At 34.5% G+C, this 21,605-nt stretch overlaps 1 protein-coding gene across 1 annotated transcript; it reads left to right on the forward strand.

Moving 5' to 3' along the window:
- The first annotated feature begins 132 nt into the window (after positions 1-132).
- Positions 133-21,605, forward strand: LOC144980573 (uncharacterized). Its single transcript, XM_078928249.1, has 3 exons — positions 133-4,593; positions 6,517-7,213; positions 21,533-21,605. The coding sequence occupies exons 1-3, from the start codon at positions 4,317-4,319 to the stop codon at positions 21,603-21,605; spliced, it is 1,047 nt and encodes a 348-aa protein (XP_078784375.1). The 5' UTR covers positions 133-4,316.

Genomic DNA, 21,605 nt, shown 5'->3' on the forward strand with positions numbered 1-21,605 from the left:
ATATATATATATATATATATATATATATATATATATGTATTAATACCGGATAGGGAGACTTTTGGTACCCCTATTAGTTCATTTTACAGTACTTTACCAATAGGGAGACCAAAATCCGGTCTCCCTATTGATTTGACCTCTAGCACATTCACTTTTCTGATTTTAGTTTAAGGTTGTCAACCCAACCGTCAAGGATATATAATTGTAAATCATAGTATTGAAGTTATTTGTTAAACACCACAGTAAGAAGAGATGCCTAAATTTTCACGTTAGTCAATAAGGTGACCGCCTGAAAAAAGTACAATAGGGGTACCAGTGTTTTCATCGATATATTTCAATAGTGAGGCACTATATCTTTCCGAAATTTTCTCTAAAATTCTAGAGCATTATATGGATTTTTATAGTAATGAAAACCTAATATAAAATTGTGTGAAAGTTGATGAACTGAGGAATGAACAAGATATACGAATTATAATCTATTTTTAGAAACAGATTTATCGAATCTTGGTCCGGATTCTTATCTTGGTGACAAGAGACAAGCAAACATAGTAACTCTTTTTTTCGTGAAACGTATGTTTAGTCAATTTCGCGCATAAAGAGGCACTCGGCACTCACTTACTCACTCCGCAAGTCAGTAGTAGGTGGTTATCAGTTATCAGCTAGGCCTTTAGTTCTTAGTCAAACGCTTCATCAAACCCATTATTGAGTAGCATGTTGATGCCTGATGCCAGTTGAAGCCATCTCGACGTCGTGAAATGGAGCATCTTCTGTCATAGCAGTAGAATCGTCAGATGCCGCATTTAAATCCTCCATTCCAGGCGTTGCTGTTGCCATATCGATCTTCGAAATGATTTGGTCTAGACGTCAAGTTGACCCGTTCTATGTCTGAAGAGATTTTAAAGTGCAATACCTAACATTATATCTTGATCTACAAAAGAGTCTTTTTAAATGAACCGCTGTGTTTCTATATTTTTCAAGAACCAAGGATTATCTGATAACCACTGACTACTGACTTGCGAAGAGAGTGGCCGACGGACGTCCTCTCTATAGCCGCAAGTATTTTTTCGTCACTTGCTGAGTTCCAAACTAGACGTCTATGGCATCGTGGGGTAAATTGATGCTGGAGGCATCATTGAAGAGACACCGAGATAATTTAAATGGTAAGTTATTGGCCATTCTTATTACATCACTGTTGATTTAAGATTTTCAATAGGGTAGACATCACACTAGGTACTTTGGTAAAAAATTCAAATTGGATTGAGCTCAATGAAACCTATATCATTTTAAAGTGCTTTTCAACACGATTCTAATGATACCAAAATTGTGAAAATCAGATAAGCAGAAAAAAAGTTGTGTTAGTTTAAAGGCTGACAAATGGTCTTCTATTTGCCTTTGTTATTTACTGACGGACTTTGTGACCTGAAAATTGTTGCATTTCCGGTAGTAACCGCCATTTGGATTTCAAAACTGGTCTAAAATGACCGCTAAGATTTGAGTAAGGATTTTACTGGAACGAATTTCATGGATGCGGTATACAACTTTGCCCTGAATTTAATTTTATAAAAAAGTTAAGATGTTAAATAAACGTGCCAGCATGAAATTTTGATTTACCAAGTTCTAATCTTTTAATTATCCAAAGCTAAATTATACCCTATTTTATCCATAATCAAAAGTTATACTAAATTGTCATTGATTTTAAAATAAACTACACCAAATGATAGAGTAATTTCTCCTGAAGAAAATAAGACATAAATCATTAAAATCCATCCATAAACAAAAAATCTATGGAACTTTTTCTGAGACCCATCACTCAAAAGTCCAAAAAATCGGGTCACAGCCACTAGGCCATTTATCGGCTCCCTGCTGGAGGGCCAAATGGACGTTTACCAAAGTACCTAATCACACACACACCGATTGATGATTGTCACTTGTCAGTCAGTCATTTGGAAGTGGAGTCAGATAATTCGGGAACTTCTGTAGACTGTAGATTCACACTAGTGAGTAAGATCTGTCGATTACTACTACTACTACTACTACTACCACTACTACTTTTAGTTTTAGCGCTATCCAACTCAACACTTCTCGTGTTTATTTTATTTTGGCAAAACTAGAATGGATTTTTGAAAAGAATATAAAATAATTTAAACTTAAACCTGTCTTTGCATCTTGCTTTATGCATACAGTATGCCATATCACAGCCATCACAAAATCATAGTTTAATGTTGAGAATATGCTATTTCTTTTGTAACTTCAGATCAGAGAGATTTGAGCTTTAAAAATCCTGAAAAATGTCTTGCTGTCAATCCAGACAACCCTTTTGATGTGATCTATGATGTTAATGGTAAGAATGTAATTTGATGAGGAAATGAATAACATTTAGGTACACATAGTTTGCTTTTTTTTTTTTTTTTTGAGTCATGATGTGTAATACTATTACAGTCCACTCCGGATAATTGCAACTCGTTTAATCTCAACTTTCGGTTAATCACAATATTTCCTAAGCAATGGAAATAATTCTATATAAAAGTCACTGGTTAATTGCTACAAACTTCGGTTTTTTAAAAAGTGGTAAATTCAAGAAATCAAACAGTATATCATGATTAAATTTCATCATGGATGAAATCGTGACAGGTTGAAGAATCGAGAGTGAGCAGGATTTAATGCTACAGTAGTGTGTCACCACTCTGTTAGAGTCGAAAGAAGGCGGGGCTCTGCAGTATGGGTTTGTGACGTCATCGGTGGCCATTAAATAGAAGAGGGGTGGGGCTGGTCATAATCTTGACAACAGGTTATAAATGACAGTTATAAAGAGAGACTGAGCGATATCCTTTGTTTTAGGATTAACAACTGTGCATTGTGACCAACGAGTTTGGTGAGAGCTTATTGTCTCTCATTAAGGCTAATCTCTTTAACTCTGACAAATGTTGAATTGTTGAGAAAAAAGATTGAAACTTCTTCCAATCTGAATAAGATATCGGCTTGCTTCATAGCTGCTTTTGGTTGACAAATCTACACGGGGCTGCCATATGGTTTTTGTTTCAATCAAATTGCTCTGTATGTGGTGGACTAAGAATATTATTTACTGGTTTGAGTTGACAATAAATGTGTAAAATGTTGAAATAGTGGACAGGAAACTGAATTTCGGTTAATCCCAACATTTTCGATGATCCCAAGGTATTGCGATTATCCTAAGTGGACTGTACCTGAATCTTGAACGAAAAACTATCATATGGATATGATTATAGACAGATTGGTTTCTGGAATTATATTTCCGTCCTCCCTTGCCAACTCTGACGTTCTTGAAATTTAAAAGAAAATAGCCAGAAGGTTTCGGACTTAATTTTCTTTTTTTTCCAAAGGACAATAGTCATAAGGTAAATAATTTTTAAAAAATCCTTTTACAGCACAAGATGGCATGATTTTTTGTTTAAGAGTTTAGAGAAAAACTTGCACATGATAGTCTTCAGCTTTTTTTTGTTGTTTTTATTTTCTATATAGACTCCAACTCAGAGCCTGAAAGTGATGCAGAACAAAGTTCCATATCACATGATTCATTTGTGGTAAGTATGTACATTAAAATAAAATCATAACATTTGTATAGCGTTTATCCACAGTTGGCACCATGCTCAAAATGCTTCACATCACCATATTTTGTGGTGGACAAAACACATTTGCCACAAAAGATGAGACCTGCAGTCTGTTAGGCGCAATACAATATTTCAGGACAAGGACAACACTGTTTTACACCAGTGAGATCTCCTAGTTTTTTGTTGTTAAAAATTTTTCTTTGCAGTGGACTTCGCCAACAATAACACTATTTTAAACCTTCCTCGTTATATTTTGAAGTGATATTCATTGATGAGCCATTCACATTTGAAGTCGTTTGTTTTTTATTTGACAAAATGTGAAAATGATGCGTTTCCAGGAAAAATTAAAATAGCTTCTGTTGGGATTATACTTTTGATCTCGCATTTTGTCCAAATTCTCTTGCATCGTAATATTTATCAACTTTTTTTGTTAACTATATTGCAGTTGCAAGGTTAGGAAGTTCATATTGTTGCAATGACAACCGTTTATATGTCCAGAATCGTAGTGATATAAAAAATTGTTTTGTAGTTGTTGGTCCTGGTGTAGGATTTAAAGAGTTGGTTAAAAACGGTTTACTGAAACCCTGGTTGGTGTATCTATATTTATCCAAGCACAGTTGAACATATTAAATACTTAGACAATATGTCTGCCTTTCTCAACTCTTTTTTATTATACTTGCATTATTAACCAGCTAATTGTTTAGTTGGATTATTAAACAATGGCTCTTCATGTTTATTGTCAACATGAATAAATTGATTGATCTGTCATCTTTTCCACAAAATATACAGGGTCCCGATTTTGTTGCTGACTCCGAGTCTGATTCCTCTACGTACTCTGTGAGGTACCCAATGCTGAGTACATCATTGTCTTTGGAACCTAGTGCTCATTCCCCAACTCAGTCAGAGCCTCATCCACAACTATCACAGACTGAACCTCGTTGCCAGTCTGGGACCCAGGTTCAACCCGAATGCTATACACTTGCAAACCAACGTGTTACGTGCAATGGTGAGTCATTTTTTTGTCATTCTTCTCCTTTGATATTTGTGGGATCAATTTTAATTTACCCATTCCTTTTAAAAGAAAACTTCCACTCCCTCCATGGTGCTGCATTTGTGTTATTGCATTTTTTTCTGTTTTGGCAGTGCTGCGTCGCAAAATACGCTACCATTTACATAACAAGCACAAATCCAAATTTGATAGGGTGGACATCTTAGAATCTGAAACCCCAATGTGTGAGTGATATCAGTGAAACCAGCCATAAAAATGTTCATGTTTATTTTATTGGGGTTTTTTTTGTCTGTAATAGACTTAAATTGCTTGTATTGTAAGTGTTAAAATGGTTTTTTTTTGTTACAACCCATCTATATATTAAAACTGTTTCTTTGTATTTCTATGATGCTTAAGGCTTTTTTTCACAGACCAGCTGGAAACTTAACGAGAATCAGAGTAGATAACATTTTTATTAATCTTGCAACCTAAACACTATATGATGATTGGGAGCATTTAAAGAAAAGCACATTTTCTTTTTAATTTGTCGGTACTAAAATTATACTTTGATAATGTCTGCTGTGCTACAAACCCTTTTGACTTCCAGGTTCAATATTTTTCTTTATTCTAAAATTCTTGGGTTTCCTTTCAATGACAACTGAGATCATTAAAATTCAGCTCACAACATGATGTGTGTAGATTTGATGAAAACATATGTTCGAGTTGAGAAGCAGTGTTCACGAACTTGCTGATCGTTTTTACTAGCATTTATTTTCCTAACTTACCTGTGTCAATTAACAAAGGCAAGACTCAAATATTTTCTATCTGAACAGTGTGTTTGTTATTGAAATATTTATGGCATATACATGTCATATTTCATTCCCACAAAATATAAATCAGGATTAAGTTGTCTGGGCATCAGCATCGTTCAGGCAGTTGGGGGGAAGTCTTTAAGGAATTAATGAAGCCGATGCTCAACCGGTCTGGAGGACGTTTGATTGATGTCGGCTGTTTGTTCTGCCAGCCGGTGATGTTTTCTCACTCCCTCAATGACAAAGAAAGTGATTGTTATGACTATGAACTATAGTCTATTATTACTTTTGTTACTATATTAATTGTTACTTATTGCCGCTACTGTTATTATTATTATTATTATTATTATTATTATTATTATTATTATTATTATTATTATTATTATTATTATTATTATTATTATTATTATTATGATATTGCCTTCATTGCATTCTATTACTATTATTGATATAATTAATTTCTGATTGTTGTAAATAATTTATGTGAATTGAATTTTGTCGATTGGCCAAGGGCCTACAATAAACTTAAATGAAATGTTAGTCTTTGGATAGGACTTGGGTCTATTCTTGATTGCTTTTCCGCCTGGGTCGAGTGAAGCATTTGGAGTAAATTTTGTTGCTCAACGTAAAAAACATGACGCTTACCATTCCGCTGATACTGATACCTCCAAGGGGTGGTTGGGGAAAAACCTAAAATTCTTTTGACATTCTGTCTGATTATTCGCTGAAACAACAAAGGACAATCTATGTATTCAGATGAGACTTCAATGTGTTACTATTCCGATTTATGTTCATATTTTGATTATAATGAAGAGGGAACCCTGAACCCAGTGAAGTGGGTGGATTGATCTATTTATTTCTATTTCAAAACAAAAATATGGCGTCTTTTCACTGGATTTGTTATGTGGCAGAGGTCTCCACAAATCTAACATACCTCTTCCAAAGGAATAGATGGTAGAAAAGTATATAACAAGAAGGAATTATGACAGTTACTTGTCCAGGCCTTAAATATTTGGAATGCTATTCCTCTCTATCGCTGTCATGTAGCTGATGTGCATACGATCTGTCTATTGATTTATTTTCATAGTTCATAGCATGATGTGCTTTATTTTCTTCTTTTTTTTTCCAGAGAAATACAAAAAGCCAAGGAGACCCTGTCCATACTGTGGACAGTTGCAAACAAAACTCTCAAGGCATTTGATGAGGAAACACAAAGATGAGACAGAAGTTACAGAGGCCATGAAACAGCCTGTAAAGGAAAGGGATAGAACAATGGAGTATCTCAAGAAAAAGGGCATTTTTTATTCAAACACTAGAAACAATTCAATAGTTATGCGTGAGAGAGCACAAGGGTCACATGAAGTTGTTATGTGTGCTGGCTGTAAGGGGTTTTACTCTGGACGAAGGGTTTATGAACACAAAAAGAAATGTAGTACTGAGCATGCTCTGTGTACTGGGGTTGTAAAATTTTATCCCGTGGCTCCCAATGCAAGTAAAGAAATAAAGGAGAATATTCTTGACAAATTTCGGAATGATGAAGTGGGAAATTTGTGTCGATCAGACAAAGCTATAGTATTGTTAGGAACAAAATTGTGGAGTAAAAGTTCAAAGAAGGAGGGAAAAGTTATAATGAGTGATTTACACATCTTAGGAAATTTGATTTTAAAAACTAGGAAGAGAACAAATCAACCTTCTTTCTCTGGAGAGGACGTGGTGAAGCGTTGTAACTTTAATGAAATATCGCAAACCATTTCTGAAATGACTTTGAAAGAGGATGGGACATTGAAAGCAGGCTTGAAGCTTTCAATTGGATTTATATTGAAAAAGTTAATTAATTTCTTAAAAGGGGAATATATAATGCAAAACAAAATGGAAGAATCCGCAGAGATAGATTTGTTCAAAGCTGTCCTGGATTATAATTGGGATAGTATTTTTTTTACAGCCAGAGTTCAATGTGAAGCAAAGAGAACAAATTTGAGAAAACCCAAAGAGATGCCATTAGAGAATGATATAAAGAAGCTACGGCAATTTATTACTGAAGAGATGGTCCGTATTTGTGAGGATGATTATCAATTATTTGATTCACATATGTTTGTTAGGCTTCGCAATGTCATCGTAGCTAGGCTTACAATGTTTAATGCGAGGAGAGGCGGAGAACCCGCAAGGATGTTGTTAAAAGACTGGAATGATGCAGATTCAGGTGTATGGGTTGATCCCCAGCTTGTACAACATGTCACTGATCCTCTGGAAAAAGCGTTACTTGAGAAGTATAAGCTGGCCTATTAGTCTGGAAAGGGAAGCAAAATGTTGGTCCCTGTGTTGATACCCAATGACACAATTCAGCCTTTAAGGAAACTTGCACAGGAGCGTAAAGCTGTTGATATTTCAGACAACCCATTTCTTTTTCCAAATACAGGAATATCCAAAGATCATGTAAGTGGTTACATTGCCATCAAATATGTCACTTCCTTAGTAAAGGATTTAGAGAAACCCCAGTTGTTAATAGCTGATAAATTCAGGCACCGAGCTTCGACATTATTTGCCTTACTTGATGTCCCACAACACGAGAGAGATGTCTTCTATCGACATATGGGACACAGTGAATCAATCAATCAAAACATTTATCAGTGTCCACTTGCAATACGAGAAATAACAGAAGTTGGTCATTTTTTGGGTCAAATTGATAACTCAGCATCGGTCACTGGGGAAGGAAATTGTAACATTGAAACAAATGACTCTGTAGTGAATAGAGACTCAAATGCAAATTTTGGAACATCCATAGTAACAGCTGCAAATCAAGAAGAAATATTTGATGGTGAAGCAGGAGTGCCAAATCAGCTTACGTGTTCTTCAAAACAAACTGAACCCAAGAGGAATTCAAGCAAAAATCGGAGATACATGTCATGGTCAGATGAGGATACAGATAGAGTCAAGTCATATTTTAAAAACTTTGTCGAAGATGTTTCAGCACATGGTTCAAGGGGATCATTACCTAGAAAGTCTGAAATTATTCTGTTCTTAAAACACCACAGGGTATTTTCACAAAAAGGAATCCCTGAAGGTACACTAATTAGTTTGGTGAAGACAAAGATTTTTAATGAAAGAAATAAATATAGAAGGGAAAGAGCGTTTCAATCGGTGTAATGACAATCATGAATTTGATTTGTATTACATTCATTGTATTGTATAGTGTTATTGACATATTTTGGGGGTTTACAAAAACGTTTTATCTTTATATAGTACAATCTGTTCATCATTGCAATATCCTTTTTTATATTATATGAACATTCATTTGCTCAGCTTGAGAGACAAATGCTTTGTAGAACCATAGCTGCCAACCGTTCTGTTAAAAACGGATTTGTTCCGTATTTGACTTCCTGAGTCCGTAAGTGCTTATTTTTAGTTCAAAATCCGTATTTTGTAATTTTTGACTAATTTGTGGTAAAAAAGCCATGTGAGCCTAATGAATTATTATTATTGATCCATTATTATTACTATTACTACTACTACTATTGTTGTTATTATTATTATCATTATTATTGGTGTCCAGTGAGAGCATAATCTCCATTTGTGTAGCTCTTTAATTTGAATTATGCCTCTATCATAAATGATTTTCAACAATTAAAAAAGTTCCATTCGTTTATATGACGCCTGTATTTTACTCAAACCTTTCATAATGTATTGGAGATTTGCATAGGATATGGATGTTAGCCTCGATATACTTTGAATATTCTAAGACAGTATTGATACTTTCACTATTTGTTACAAATATTATTTTAATTAAGAATAAAATTAAATCCACCTTTTTGATTGGAAGGTATTCAATAAGAAAATCAATTGCTTATATTGATTAAAGATGACAATGATTATTTCCCTTTATTAATTTATGAAATATATAAATTTAATCCCTTTAAAAACATCTTCATCTGATTTTAATTTTTTTTTTTCAAGCAAGCTTTTGTAACGGTTTAGGTTCAAGAAAAATAAGTATACTCCATTTTTAGGTGTGTTTATCTTGTCAAAGTAAAGAAGTAGGAATTCTCTAATATTTAGAGGTGCATTTTACTATAACTACTATTATAGTATACTACTTAAAGACCATTATGTTGCATGAAAGAAAACATATATGCAATCGTCTACTTTTTATCTGAACTCACCTAATTTTTACCCCAAAACGCCCTCTCAAGTGATGTACCAGGTTGGTAGTTATGCATTTCTAAACATCTTAAGTTATTTCATTTATTTTACAATTTTTTTGTAACGGTTTAGGTTCAAGAAAAATAAGTATACTCCATTTTTAGGTGTGTTTATCTTGTCAAAGTAAAGAAGTAGGAATTCTCTAATATTTAGAGGTGCATTTTACTATAACTACTATTATAGTATACTACTTAAAGACCATTATGTTGCATGAAAGAAAACATATATGCAATCGTCTACTTTTTATCTGAACTCACCTAATTTTTACCCCAAAACGCCCTCTCAAGTGATGTACCAGGTTGGTAGTTATGCATTTCTAACCATCTTAAGTTATTTCATTTATTTTACAATTGTGCTTCTTGTGTATTGGTCCTTATCAAAGTTGAGGCAGTTGAATTCTTTCTTTATATTGTCCGTTCTGAATTTTGATCTCATTGTGGAAAGCTCCCATAGCGGGCAGGGAGGTACACACTGTGTCTTCTATCCCCTTATATCTGTTTTCCAACATGCTTTCAGTCTTTGTCTTGGAATGAGATTACTTGTTTTTTTCCTGGCCCTCGCCGGAGTCCTAGCTGGGAGGGAAGCAGTCAAATGCATATTTATTGTTTTGGGAGATGATATTTTTTTCCTTGTAAATCATCTCTCTGTTATGTATTATTACTATATTTGTTATTTTTTAATGTATAATGTAAGCATTTGAGTGTGTTCCTCTTTGTTGGATTTTGTTCTTGTGTCCGGATAAGACTTATAGGTGATCTCAAACTAAGTACATTGGTGATACGCTCTTGGAATCTACATCTGATCCCTATTTGTTCCCAGTTCCCCTATGTCTTACTTTCTCTTGGATGCTTCAACTGTAATTCTAGAACTTTTTACTATCCAATTTTCTTCCTTTTTACTGGCGCTGATATAACCTAAATGTGTTGCAAGCGCCGTAAAACCCTTAAAAACAAAACAACAATCATTGTGGAAAGTGTCATTTTAACGATTCAAATGTGCTGGTACTAAACCCGATAATTGAGCAACATTTGGACTAGCCTCTGTCATCTCAAACTTGTTAGTGTTAGTAATAGTAATTAAAAAGGCTGACTTTTATATGTTGCGATTCGATGAAGGGGGGGGGGGGGGGGGGGGCGGGGCTTCGGCACACATCCCCCCTCATCCCGGGCCAAATGAGCGTTCCTTATTTTATTTTTGAAAAGTTGGCAGCTATGTAGAACTATCTGAAAGAATCAGATATGGCAGAATAAAAAGTCTTTCTACTAACCCTAACTTAATTGGCCAATGTAGCTTTATGTTCAGCATTTTCTAGATACCTAATGTAAAATTTCACTATTCTTTTTATGATAATTTTAAGAGTTGCAATCTTTAGAGGTGACTGTCAAGAAATGACACCTCTGTGCATTTAATTTCATTCTTTCTTTATCCCCTCATCCTTAATCAGAATAATAATAATTAATAATGAAAAAAAATGCAGCAACGACAGCTTAGAACGGCATAAAGTGCTTAAGAATTATTTTTTTTGCATTAAACTTTATTCAAACGATTTTCAACACTTTTGCTTCACAGTTTATGCTTTTTAACAAATGCAATTAAGCAACTTACCAGCAACAACATATTGGTTTGTTACCATTTGAGGGTTTTATCAGTAAAACTGTTTCTATCCTTTTGTGTTGCACTGTACACATAACAAACTTCATGCTTTTATTTGGTGACCAAAGACTTATGTGATACAGTGGATGAATGTTTGTGATGGCTTTTGGAACTGAAATAAACCTGCAATATGATTTGTAGACTTCTATCGTTATGTATCATTTTTCGGTCAAATGTAAATGTAATTTTACACGAGCTTGATGTATCATAAAACCCACAATGAGCTCAACGTGCAGCTGGTAGTACATTTATATGGACACGAACAACGTTGTTACAATTCAGTAACGTACTCCAATTAACACAAGTGAGACTGTAAATGAAACTTTTACAATGACTCTGCATTGCCACAAATATGGATTCGAACCCTGGCAACTCGGGCGTCAGACGAACTGTCTACCACGAAACCAAAGCAAGCATTGTGCAAGTTAAAGTGAATGAGATGTTGATTGAAGCCGTTCATTGTGTCCATCAGATCTGCTGTCCTATCCATCCAACTCCATTCACTGGGTGGGGTTCCCGACTTCCCATAATGGGCAGGGACGTACTCGTTGCGTCTTCTATCCCCCTATGTCTGTTTTCCAACTTGTTTTCTGTCTTTGTCTCGGGATGGGATTACTTGGTTTTGTCCAGGACCTGGCTGGGAGGGAAACAGTCAAATGTATAGTTCGAGTTTTGGGAGATTATATTTTTCCCTTGTAAATCATCTGTCTGTTATGCTCTTTATTGTTTTGTTTACATATTATTTATGCTTTGTAAACATTTGAGTGTATCTCTCTTTGTTGGGACCTGTGCTTGTGTCTGAATGAGACGTTTAGGTGATCTCAAACTAAGTACTTTGATAGTGGGCTCTTGGAATCTACTGTTTCCTATTTGAAACAAATCCCCTTTGCCTTACTTTTTCTTGGGTGCTCTAATTGTAGTTCCAGAACTTTTTACTATCCCATTTTCTTCCTTTTTACTGGCGCTGATATGACCTTAATGTGTTGCAAGCGCCGTAAAACCCTTAAAAACAAAACAAAACAAACCAAGTCCATTCAGTGGTATATAACAACAACAAATAAACTCCTCTGCCTGGTCCCTTCTATCTCTGATCTTAACCTGGGTCGTCAGGTTTCTAAAGGGGTCGGGGACTGCAAAAACAATGGCGCACGGAGCAACTGGGAATATTTTTTGCCGTGTTTGAGTCCCAGGTTATTTCCCTGAGCGCCCCTTCTGAGGGATGGACCTTCCTAGGAGTTAGTAAATGCGTTGCTCGGCCTCTTCACTCTACGCACACTGGGATAAGCTTCGACACTATGGCCATGAAGCTCTTAATCTTAAGGACTTACTTTATTTTAGACAATTTGGTGGTAGCTCACTTGAAAATGCACTCTTAGGTATACACATATATAAACATATACTGGGCTCCCTAAAAGGGTTTTTTAATGTGGTCTCCCTAAAAACATGTTTTTACCAAATGTCTCCTTAAAGCTACAGAAACACTTAGTAAAACATTAGGGGGACCGAGTAATTTTCTATATACCATTGTGATCATCAAGCATCAGAATTGTGTTCATAAATCATTGTAGGGCATCAAACTATACTCATTTGAACAAAGATTGAACAGTTTAATCAATTTGAACAAGACATATGCTTGGTCCTCCAATTGGTGCATTTCACAGTGGTCACCTTAATAGTGGATTGATACATAATTAATATATATATATTATATATATATATATATATATATATATATATATATATATATATATATATATATATATATATATATATATATATATATATATATATATATATATATTAATTATGTGATGTTTTACTTATCAGGGTTCATCCAAACTCACTGGAAAGTAATGCATTTGATCAAATCTGAACTTTGTGAAAAATCTTGCTTTTACTATGGTCAGTCATTATATAAAACAAAGGAAACAATTTCTACGATGTTAAAACTCACCATAAACGGAATGTACAAAATATTTTTAATGAAACATTTGATCTTTACAGAGAAAATTAGTCTGCCTTTGTAAGGAAAAAGACTGTATTTGACTTAGCAATGTGTATATTCATACAGCCTTTTCCTTAAGATAGCAGCAGTGACTCATTAGCACAGTTTTGATGGTGTATAAAGGCCATTTTGTACAAGATTATTAGAAGCCATGATGGTCGCAAAATTGAAGTGTGAGGTGGATGAATATATTCTAAAGATAATTTAAAAGAATAAAAGCTGTGGACCCATACTTGAATCTGATAACCTTCATTTGAATACAATTGACAAAATTTGACATAAATTTTACGAAAACAAAATTTGGAATAGCAGTTGTATACAGAGAAAATGTAACAAGTTTTTTTTAATACATAATTTTCAAAACTTGAATAATTTGAAGAAAAAAATATGACTTAAGAGTGATATATTCATTACACTAACCCATTTTTTGGGATAAAGTGGCTTCTCAGGTTCACACATGGGGGGCCACAGAAATCCTATTGTAGAATACAGAAGCGAAGAGTTACATTAGCTCTTTTGCTTTAAACTAGAACGTCAACATCACAAGAATAGTTTTTGTGTTTGTTTTTTTGATAAGATGATGAAGGTTACATCAGAAAGATGGGGAGAAGAATTGTGTCTGTTTATAAATCAATATCTATTATTAGCAGATCTACTCATTGAAAGGATTTCAATGCATTTTGTATTTGAAATAGAGACACTTGTTTTACTTTAATATTTATGAGTGCATAGCAGAGAATTGTTATTTAACATGGCTCTTTGACTGTCATGATTGGCGCATTCTCGTTATCAGGGTCAGCAGATGTGATAGCAGATGTTCTTCAGAGTGAAAAAAAGGAGAGGAAATGTTTCTTCTATTTTCTGTTACCTACTAGAGTGAAAGTGATCATGTTTTGTGATTTTGTTTTAAACTGTTTTTACTTTTGTTTATTTATCTCATACACTAGTTTTTAAATATTATTTCATTCATACTTCGTTTTATTTGTTTGAAGTGATAGTTGAAAGATTGTTGATTGTTACATACACAAGTGTTCTTTCTTTGTTATTTGCGCATTTGATGTACATTACAACTTCATTACATAAACATGTAAATATTTCATATATATATAGTATATACTGTCAAATATTTGTTTTAATTTTATCATTGGCGAATGAGTCCAGATGGAACAACAAATGACTTTAATTTTAGAAATTGGGAAATTGAGATCTTTATTTGGGGGAGGTTTTTTGGACTCATTACACAAAACTTACCAAGTTACCAAGCTGTTCGAAGCTATGGACTGTAAAAAGTATTGGAAATAAAATGAATCTAACAGTATCCAATAAGATGAAAATAATACAGAGGACTAAGGGCCCAATACCCTTCTTCTCTCTCTTCTAGGTTCCATGCCTGGTCCAGGCTTCGGATACTGCATGAATTATCTCTCTCCATTCCTCCCTGTCTCTTGCCTTTTCAAACAGCTCTTGGATTGTTAGGCTGGTGAAGCCCTTCAGTTGGTCTATGAGTGTTTTTCTTTGTCTCCCCCGGGCGCGTTTACCAGATATTTTTCCACAACTTGCCAGGTATTCATTCTTATCTTTCCTTACTATGTGTCCGAAAAAGGATAGTTGTCGATCCACTATTAAGGGCATTAGTTTCCTTTGTTGGTATGTTTGTTTTAGCACTTCTTCGTTCGTTTTGTGTGCAGTATACGGTATTCTCTGCATCCTTCTCAAGCACCACATTTCAAAAGCTTCAATGTTCTTTTGTGTTTCTGCATTTGTAGTCCAGCTTTCGCATCCGTATAACAAGATTGGCCACACGTAGCACTTCAAGACTCGGAATCTAATCCCGAACGACATCTGTTTGTTTTTCAAAATGTTTCCCAGGTCCATGAAGGCCTGTTTGGCTTGAGCTATTCTTGCTCGTATGTCTCGGTTACATCTTCCATCTGTTGTCACTATTGAACCTAGGTATTTAAAACTTTCTACGTTGGTAAGTTGCTCGCCGTGAATCGTTATATTGCAGGTGTTGTTGTTTTCGGGGTTTTTCTGTATTACCATGCATTCCGTTTTGGTGATATTCACTTCCATTCCCTTGGCTTCACTATCTACTACCACTTTGTCAACAATCTTTTGAAGTTGGATTTCTGATGTTGCAATGAGTACCGTATCGTCTGCGTATCTTATATTATTTATGTTGTGACCTCCCACTTTTATTCCCTCCATATTATTTATGCCCCTCATGATTGTTTCTTGGTATAGATTAAACAGATCTGGTGAGGCAACACACCCTTGACGGACTCCTTTCTTAATAGGAATGGAATTTCCTGTAGAGTTTCCGATTTTGATAGATGCCTGCTGGGTGTAGTATAATGTTTGCATGAGTCTGAGGTCTTTCTCATCAGCGCCAATGGAGTGCAGTTGTTTTAGTATTTCTTCGTGGCGTACTCTATCAAAAGCTTTTTTGTAGTCGACAAAACAGAGGTATAGTGGGGTCTGAACCTGTATAGCTCTTTCACTTAAAACACGGAGGAGGTATATTGCGTTCCTTGTCCCTCTGTCAGGTTGGAATCCATATTGTTCTTCTGCGATTTCGGGGTTAATCTTATTCCTTAGCCTGTTGATAATTATACTTAATAATAAAAGTAAAAAGAAGGATTTTGAGCCCGAACCATTTTATACTTTGTTGTTTTTTTTGTTTTTTTTCTGAGACTGTCATAGTCACAATTGTCATACTCTTTAAAAAATAGCAAGTATTTAAAATTTTGGCTGGAAAATTTATTCCTCAAATATTGATAGATTAAAATGACCCTCATCTTGGCAAATTCTCTCAAATCTGGGACTTTAAGGAGACTTTGAGAAGTCACATGTTTGAGAGTTTTTGCCAAGATGAGTGTCCTTTAAATAGATCGATATTTAAAGGACAAGTTTCCCGGCCAAATTTTTAAATACATGTCTTTTCAGAGTACAGCAGATGACTGGTTGTTTTAATGTAAACTATTGATTTTATGATCTTCAACATTGCCATAGAACTGAATGAATTAAGTTTAACCGAATTATAGAAAGAAACAGGGTTGCAAGTTGCAGGGATGTAAATCTTTCAGAATTATTAGGATTTCCTATTTTCAGACATTTTCTAGCTTCCCCAAACAATTTAAATATTTCTTAATACCTCACTACCAACAACTCTTGTGATAAGAGATACTGCTGTACATATAGAGAATTTGTAGTGAATATCCATTTTCAATGTACTGAAACACTTAATATACACTACTGTTGTGTCAGTTATGATTATACGTGTATTTAACCATTCAACTTATTTCCACGACAGCTTCCGAATTTTAATTCGGAAGTACTAAGGATTGATAGCGTTCGAATTTCCGAATTTTCCTAATTTTAATTCGGAACTAGATTCACATCTGTTGTGTAAACAAGGAGGGTTATTTTTAGTTTACCGGAAGCAAAACATGGGCTGCAGAATCGAAAGTAGAAGATGGTGGATATATATCGAGTATTCATGACTGAGTTCTGAGTTGTTGTTACACTTTCTTCCTAAGGCTCAATTGGAATGTATTTCTGTTTCTGTAAGTAATTCCTGTGTGTTGCAATTCATTTCAGTCATAATGAGTCTGAAGATACATTTCCCTTAGCCTTGGTCTTTATGAGAAATTTCTATGGGGTCTCATTTCTGGTTGAGACTGCCACGAACGTTTGACTGTGGTGGGGGAAAAAATCAAATTTGTTTGTTCTCATTGAAAGCTACACCAATAAAGTAAAGGGCTTTTAACACGATTCTAAACCTAATGTAGTATTTTAATTGTAATGTACTTCTTATTGCCTTTGTTATTAGCAGAAGGGTTTGGGGCCTGAGAAAATGATAAATATCGGGAGGTGACCATCTTTCCAATCTCAAAATTGGCCTTAGTAATGGCTGTTGACTGTTGAAATTTGAGTACGAGTTTTTATTATTGTCAGATTCATTTAGTCATTGGGGTAATATTTTGACCTGAATATAATTTTGATATAAAAGTTTAGGTGTTGGATTACGTGCAGTGAAAATAAGTTAAGAATTCCAAAATTCTGATTTTTTTCAGTATCCCAAACTAATTTAACCCTGTTTAATCCGGATAATACTAAATGGGCACTGCTTTAAGCATGAACAACACCAAATAATGGTATTTCCTTCTGACAAAAAGGAGACATAAATCATTAAAATCCATCCATAAACAAAATAATTTAGATTTTATTCTGAGACTTATCACTCAAAAGTCCTAAAAATGTTGTCACAATCACAAGGCCATTTATCACCTCATTCCTGGTGTGTCACTTGGAGTTTAGACTATTGAAATGAGCTCGCAGAATTTCAGAATTTTTTTCAACTTTGCATTTACATCCCTGAAGTTGTATCAAAAGTTGTTTTCTTGAGATTAAGGTGATTTTATTGTTTGATCTAATCTTTGATCTTCTCCATTCCTTTCAATTCAATCTCTTTAACATTTAAAATTAATTTTGGTTGAATTTTGAATTTTAGTCAGCATTTCTCACTTTATCTGGTTTAACTCTTTAAGATTCAACCCGACAAAAACCGACAACGGCATAATATTCATGGGCGGGGTAGTCAAGACTGGCCTCAGTAAGTAAAATCCAATCGTTGTGAAGGAAATGACAGGCCCTGTCACTGCCGCAGGGTGTTTTCAGCTTTGATTTTTATAAATTTGCCGACAGAAAAGAAAATATGTTTCAGAAATTGCGATTTAAATCCTATTTTATTTGCGGGTGAAAATCATTGACATTGCACTTTGTTTAGTAAAAATCGGTAAAAAATTACGACTTTGGTGATGAAAAATGACTTTGAAGACCATTATTGTAAACTTTTAAAAATATTATGAATAATAATTTATTCCTTATTTGTGGGTCGATTTTGTCATTCGAGGTATCAATTTTATTGTAATAAAGAGATAGGAACTTCAGAGTTATTATTTCTGATGAGAAATTATTACTTTGTAATTTTAGCACCAAGCTAAATAGTCGGTAAATAAATTTGTTACACCTCTTTGATAGACCGCTGGGGTCCGTTCGTGTAGAATTGTGAATCAAGCATCTCAAAGTCTTCGACCAATCACAGGCTATCTATCCAGCTGGCCGAAACAAAGACGCTTCTCCACGTCGATGTATTACGCTATTGTTATGCAATGAATATAACACCTTATTGAGTAGGCCTAAAAGCTAAAATCTAAAAGTAAAAAATATAATTCTGAGGAATTTGAAAGTCACATTGCTGAAATCAGCTTGAAAAAAGAAGTACATTGGTCTTTGTCTCATAAAAATCGGTTGAAAACCAACTGTTTTACGAATAAATTTGATTTTAAAAATTGCTTTTGTTTATTTTAGCTTTTTTTAGCAACTTCTTTATTTATCGGCCGATTTTCTTGATTTTTATATCATTCTTTATATCTCAAAGAGACGAGATCAGTGATAAACTTTGTTTGTTTCAAATGTAACTAGAACATAATTTGGCTTTTTTACCTATCGACCATGCCTGGATAATTTATTCAACAACGTGGCGATGTGACGCAACTATTCCATGGCCGTCTTCCACTGCATCGACGATGATTCAATTCATTGTTGACAGCTGTTGACACGTGAGCTGCCAGAACGACCAATCGTTGAAGGGTCAAGATGCTCAGTAGCCAATCGTTCTTCGGTCAAAAAACTTATGAACTCACGAGAACAAAAGTTTGAAATTTGGTGATGGACGGACCTATGAAATCGTTTCTGGGCGGAGTTTAGCCATGAGTGACCGTAGAAAACGAAAAGGCGACTACAGATATCAAAGAGTAGGCTTATATCATCAAAGGATGTCTACATGATTGACATGGCCATATAGGGAACTCATTATCTACTCCCCCAAAAAGAATCTGAACACGAGAGGGTTAAATATTTGAATTTGATGCATGCAATTTAAGATTTTGTATTACTGAAAGGATGTAAAGATTCAGAGAGATTCTGAGGAAGATGCTTGCTATAGTTTCTACATTTCTTTATTTGCGTATCAGTCCATATGACTCTGTCCTTAGTTAGGAATATGACTACTTCGTTAGTTTTTTTCCAGTCCCTAGGAATTTGTTGAGAAGAAAACAGGATAAGGCTTTTGAGTAAGTCACAAACCAGACTCATGGATGCATTGCTGATTCTCCCTTTATGATTTAGTCTACAGTTTCTCGCTTATTCTACAGTACTTGTGAATGCTGGAGAAGTCTTGTAACCATCTTATCATTTTCCTTTTCCCTGGTGCTGATAGAATTTACAAAAATTGCATGCATCATTAAACAAGTGATACATTATAAGATTTTGATGTTGAAGATATGTGTATGATATTGTTGTAAATTATTCCAGATATTAGTGAGCTGTTGCGAGAACACACCAAAACATGATGTTTAAAAATTTGTTCATAGATTCAGATGCTAAGAAAAGATGTTAAAAAGATTGGAGTGAAATCTAGATGAAATCAAACAATGAAGTTGTGGTTGTTGTGATATTAGGTAATTACGGTATATTTCATACAAAATAGTCTCTTTTAAATGATGTAAATATTTTTTTTCCTATCATCCCTTCTTCTTTTTCACATTTTATAAACATGTTATTGTATATTTTTTTTAATAGAGAACTACTGATAATGTGTATATTTTCTAAATGTAAATAAATTTGATACTGCTTATATATATACACCTCTGACACTGACAGAGATAAACTGTTGTTGAAAAAATATATTTATCTCAAAAACTCAGAAGGGGAAAAATGAAATACAGGCATTGGTTGACTTTGAAAAATAATGATTTTTTGTCATCAAAGTAGTTTTATAAATTTATCTAAAAGTTAAAAAGAATTATTTATTGCAACAATATTTTACTTTGTCGGTGACAGTTTTTCTTTTTGTACATTAAAATATCTCATTGCGACATTTATCCCCATGATGATTCTCTCGTCCCACTTAGCATCACATATTTGATTTTGTTTTTTTTCTATCCATTTCCTAAAGCCAATTGTAATGATCTTTTTCTTTTTTTTTTTTGGAAATGTTACTATTTCATACTTGCAGCATTTGTTATCAAGTTTGGTCAACGCAGCAATCACTTTATAAATGTTACAGTGAAGAATCTATACATAATGAATTTGATCTTCATCACCCCAGTTTTCGTTATTCTCATTGTTGTCATAGGCTTTTCTCACTTTGTAGGCGAGTGATTGCGCAGTAGCCAGGTCTGCACGAGCTGGGAGGGTTCGTTGATCTGACTTTGAGTCACTCTTGCTTTATCGTATACCTTTACACCCTTTTATCAGTGGCCCAATTCCCTTTCTCTGTCCTTGTTTTTGAGAGCTGAGATGACGGTTTGACTTCTTCTGATGTCATGTTCCATGGGAGATGATGTTCTTTTCTGAATCACCTTTGTGCACTGCAGCAAACCTGACATCAAGCTGTGCCAAAAGGTCGTCTTTGTAACATTTGCCACAAAAATACTCCAATAATAAGTTGGTACTGGGTGGGGTTCCTGACCTTCCACAGTGGTTAGGGAGGCTCGTACTGTTTCTTCTATTTCCCCTATATCTATTTCCAACTTGCTTTTTGTCTTTGTCTTGGAATGAGATTACTTGGTTTTGTCCTGGCCCTGGCTGGGAGGGAAACAGTCAAATGTATAGTTAGTTTTGGGAGATGATATTTTTTTCCTTGTAAATCATCTCTCTGTTATGCACTGCATTATTTTTCCTTTTGCATATTTATGATTTGTAAACAATTGAGCATGTTCCTCTTGGCGGGGTCTTGAGCTTGTGTCTAGATGAGACTTTTAGCTGATCTCAAACTAAGTACAGAGATAGTGTGCTCTTGGAATCTACATCTGCTTCCTATTTGTACCAATTTACCTTTGTCTTACCTTTTCTTGGGTGCTTTATTAATTGTAATTCTAGACCTTTTTACTGTCCCATTTTCATCGTTTTTACTGGCGCTGATAAATTGTGTTGCAAGCGCCGTAAAACTCTTAAAAACAAGCAAAAACCTACTAAGTTGCTCGGAAAAACTATGGACAAAATTAATTTTGATCAGTTTCTATTAGTTTAAATAATGTAAAATAAACCAAAAACTGGCAATCTGACTCCAATAGAATAGCAGAAATAGTTTCTCAAAGGTTTTAAGAAAAAAAAATGGGCTGGACAGATAATCAACTATTTCGACACTTTAAAAAACCATAACTGCCATAATTTTGGTGCTACAAAATAAGTGTTTGGTTTTATTTTTCATTCTTTAACCCAGAAATACTGACGAAAGAGAAATGTTTTTACTTGGTTTTACCAAACAATTTAGTATTGGAGTATTTTTGTGTTGA

This window comes from Berghia stephanieae, chromosome 10, assembly GCF_034508935.2.
Source record: "Berghia stephanieae isolate SIO BIC M18660-M18661 chromosome 10, UCSD_Bste_1.3, whole genome shotgun sequence".
Classification (NCBI taxonomy): domain Eukaryota; kingdom Metazoa; phylum Mollusca; class Gastropoda; order Nudibranchia; family Aeolidiidae; genus Berghia; species Berghia stephanieae.

Coding starts and splice junctions, on each gene's coding strand:
- LOC144980573 (XM_078928249.1), top strand. CDS start 4,317: ATGTTTATTGTCAACATGAATAAATTGATTGATCTGTCATCTTTTCCA. Junction 4,594..6,516: donor CCAACGTGTTACGTGCAATG/GTGAGTCATTTT, acceptor TTTTTTTTCCAG/AGAAATACAAAAAGCCAAGG. Junction 7,214..21,532: donor ATTGGATTTATATTGAAAAA/GTTAATTAATTT, acceptor TCTTTAACCCAG/AAATACTGACGAAAGAGAAA.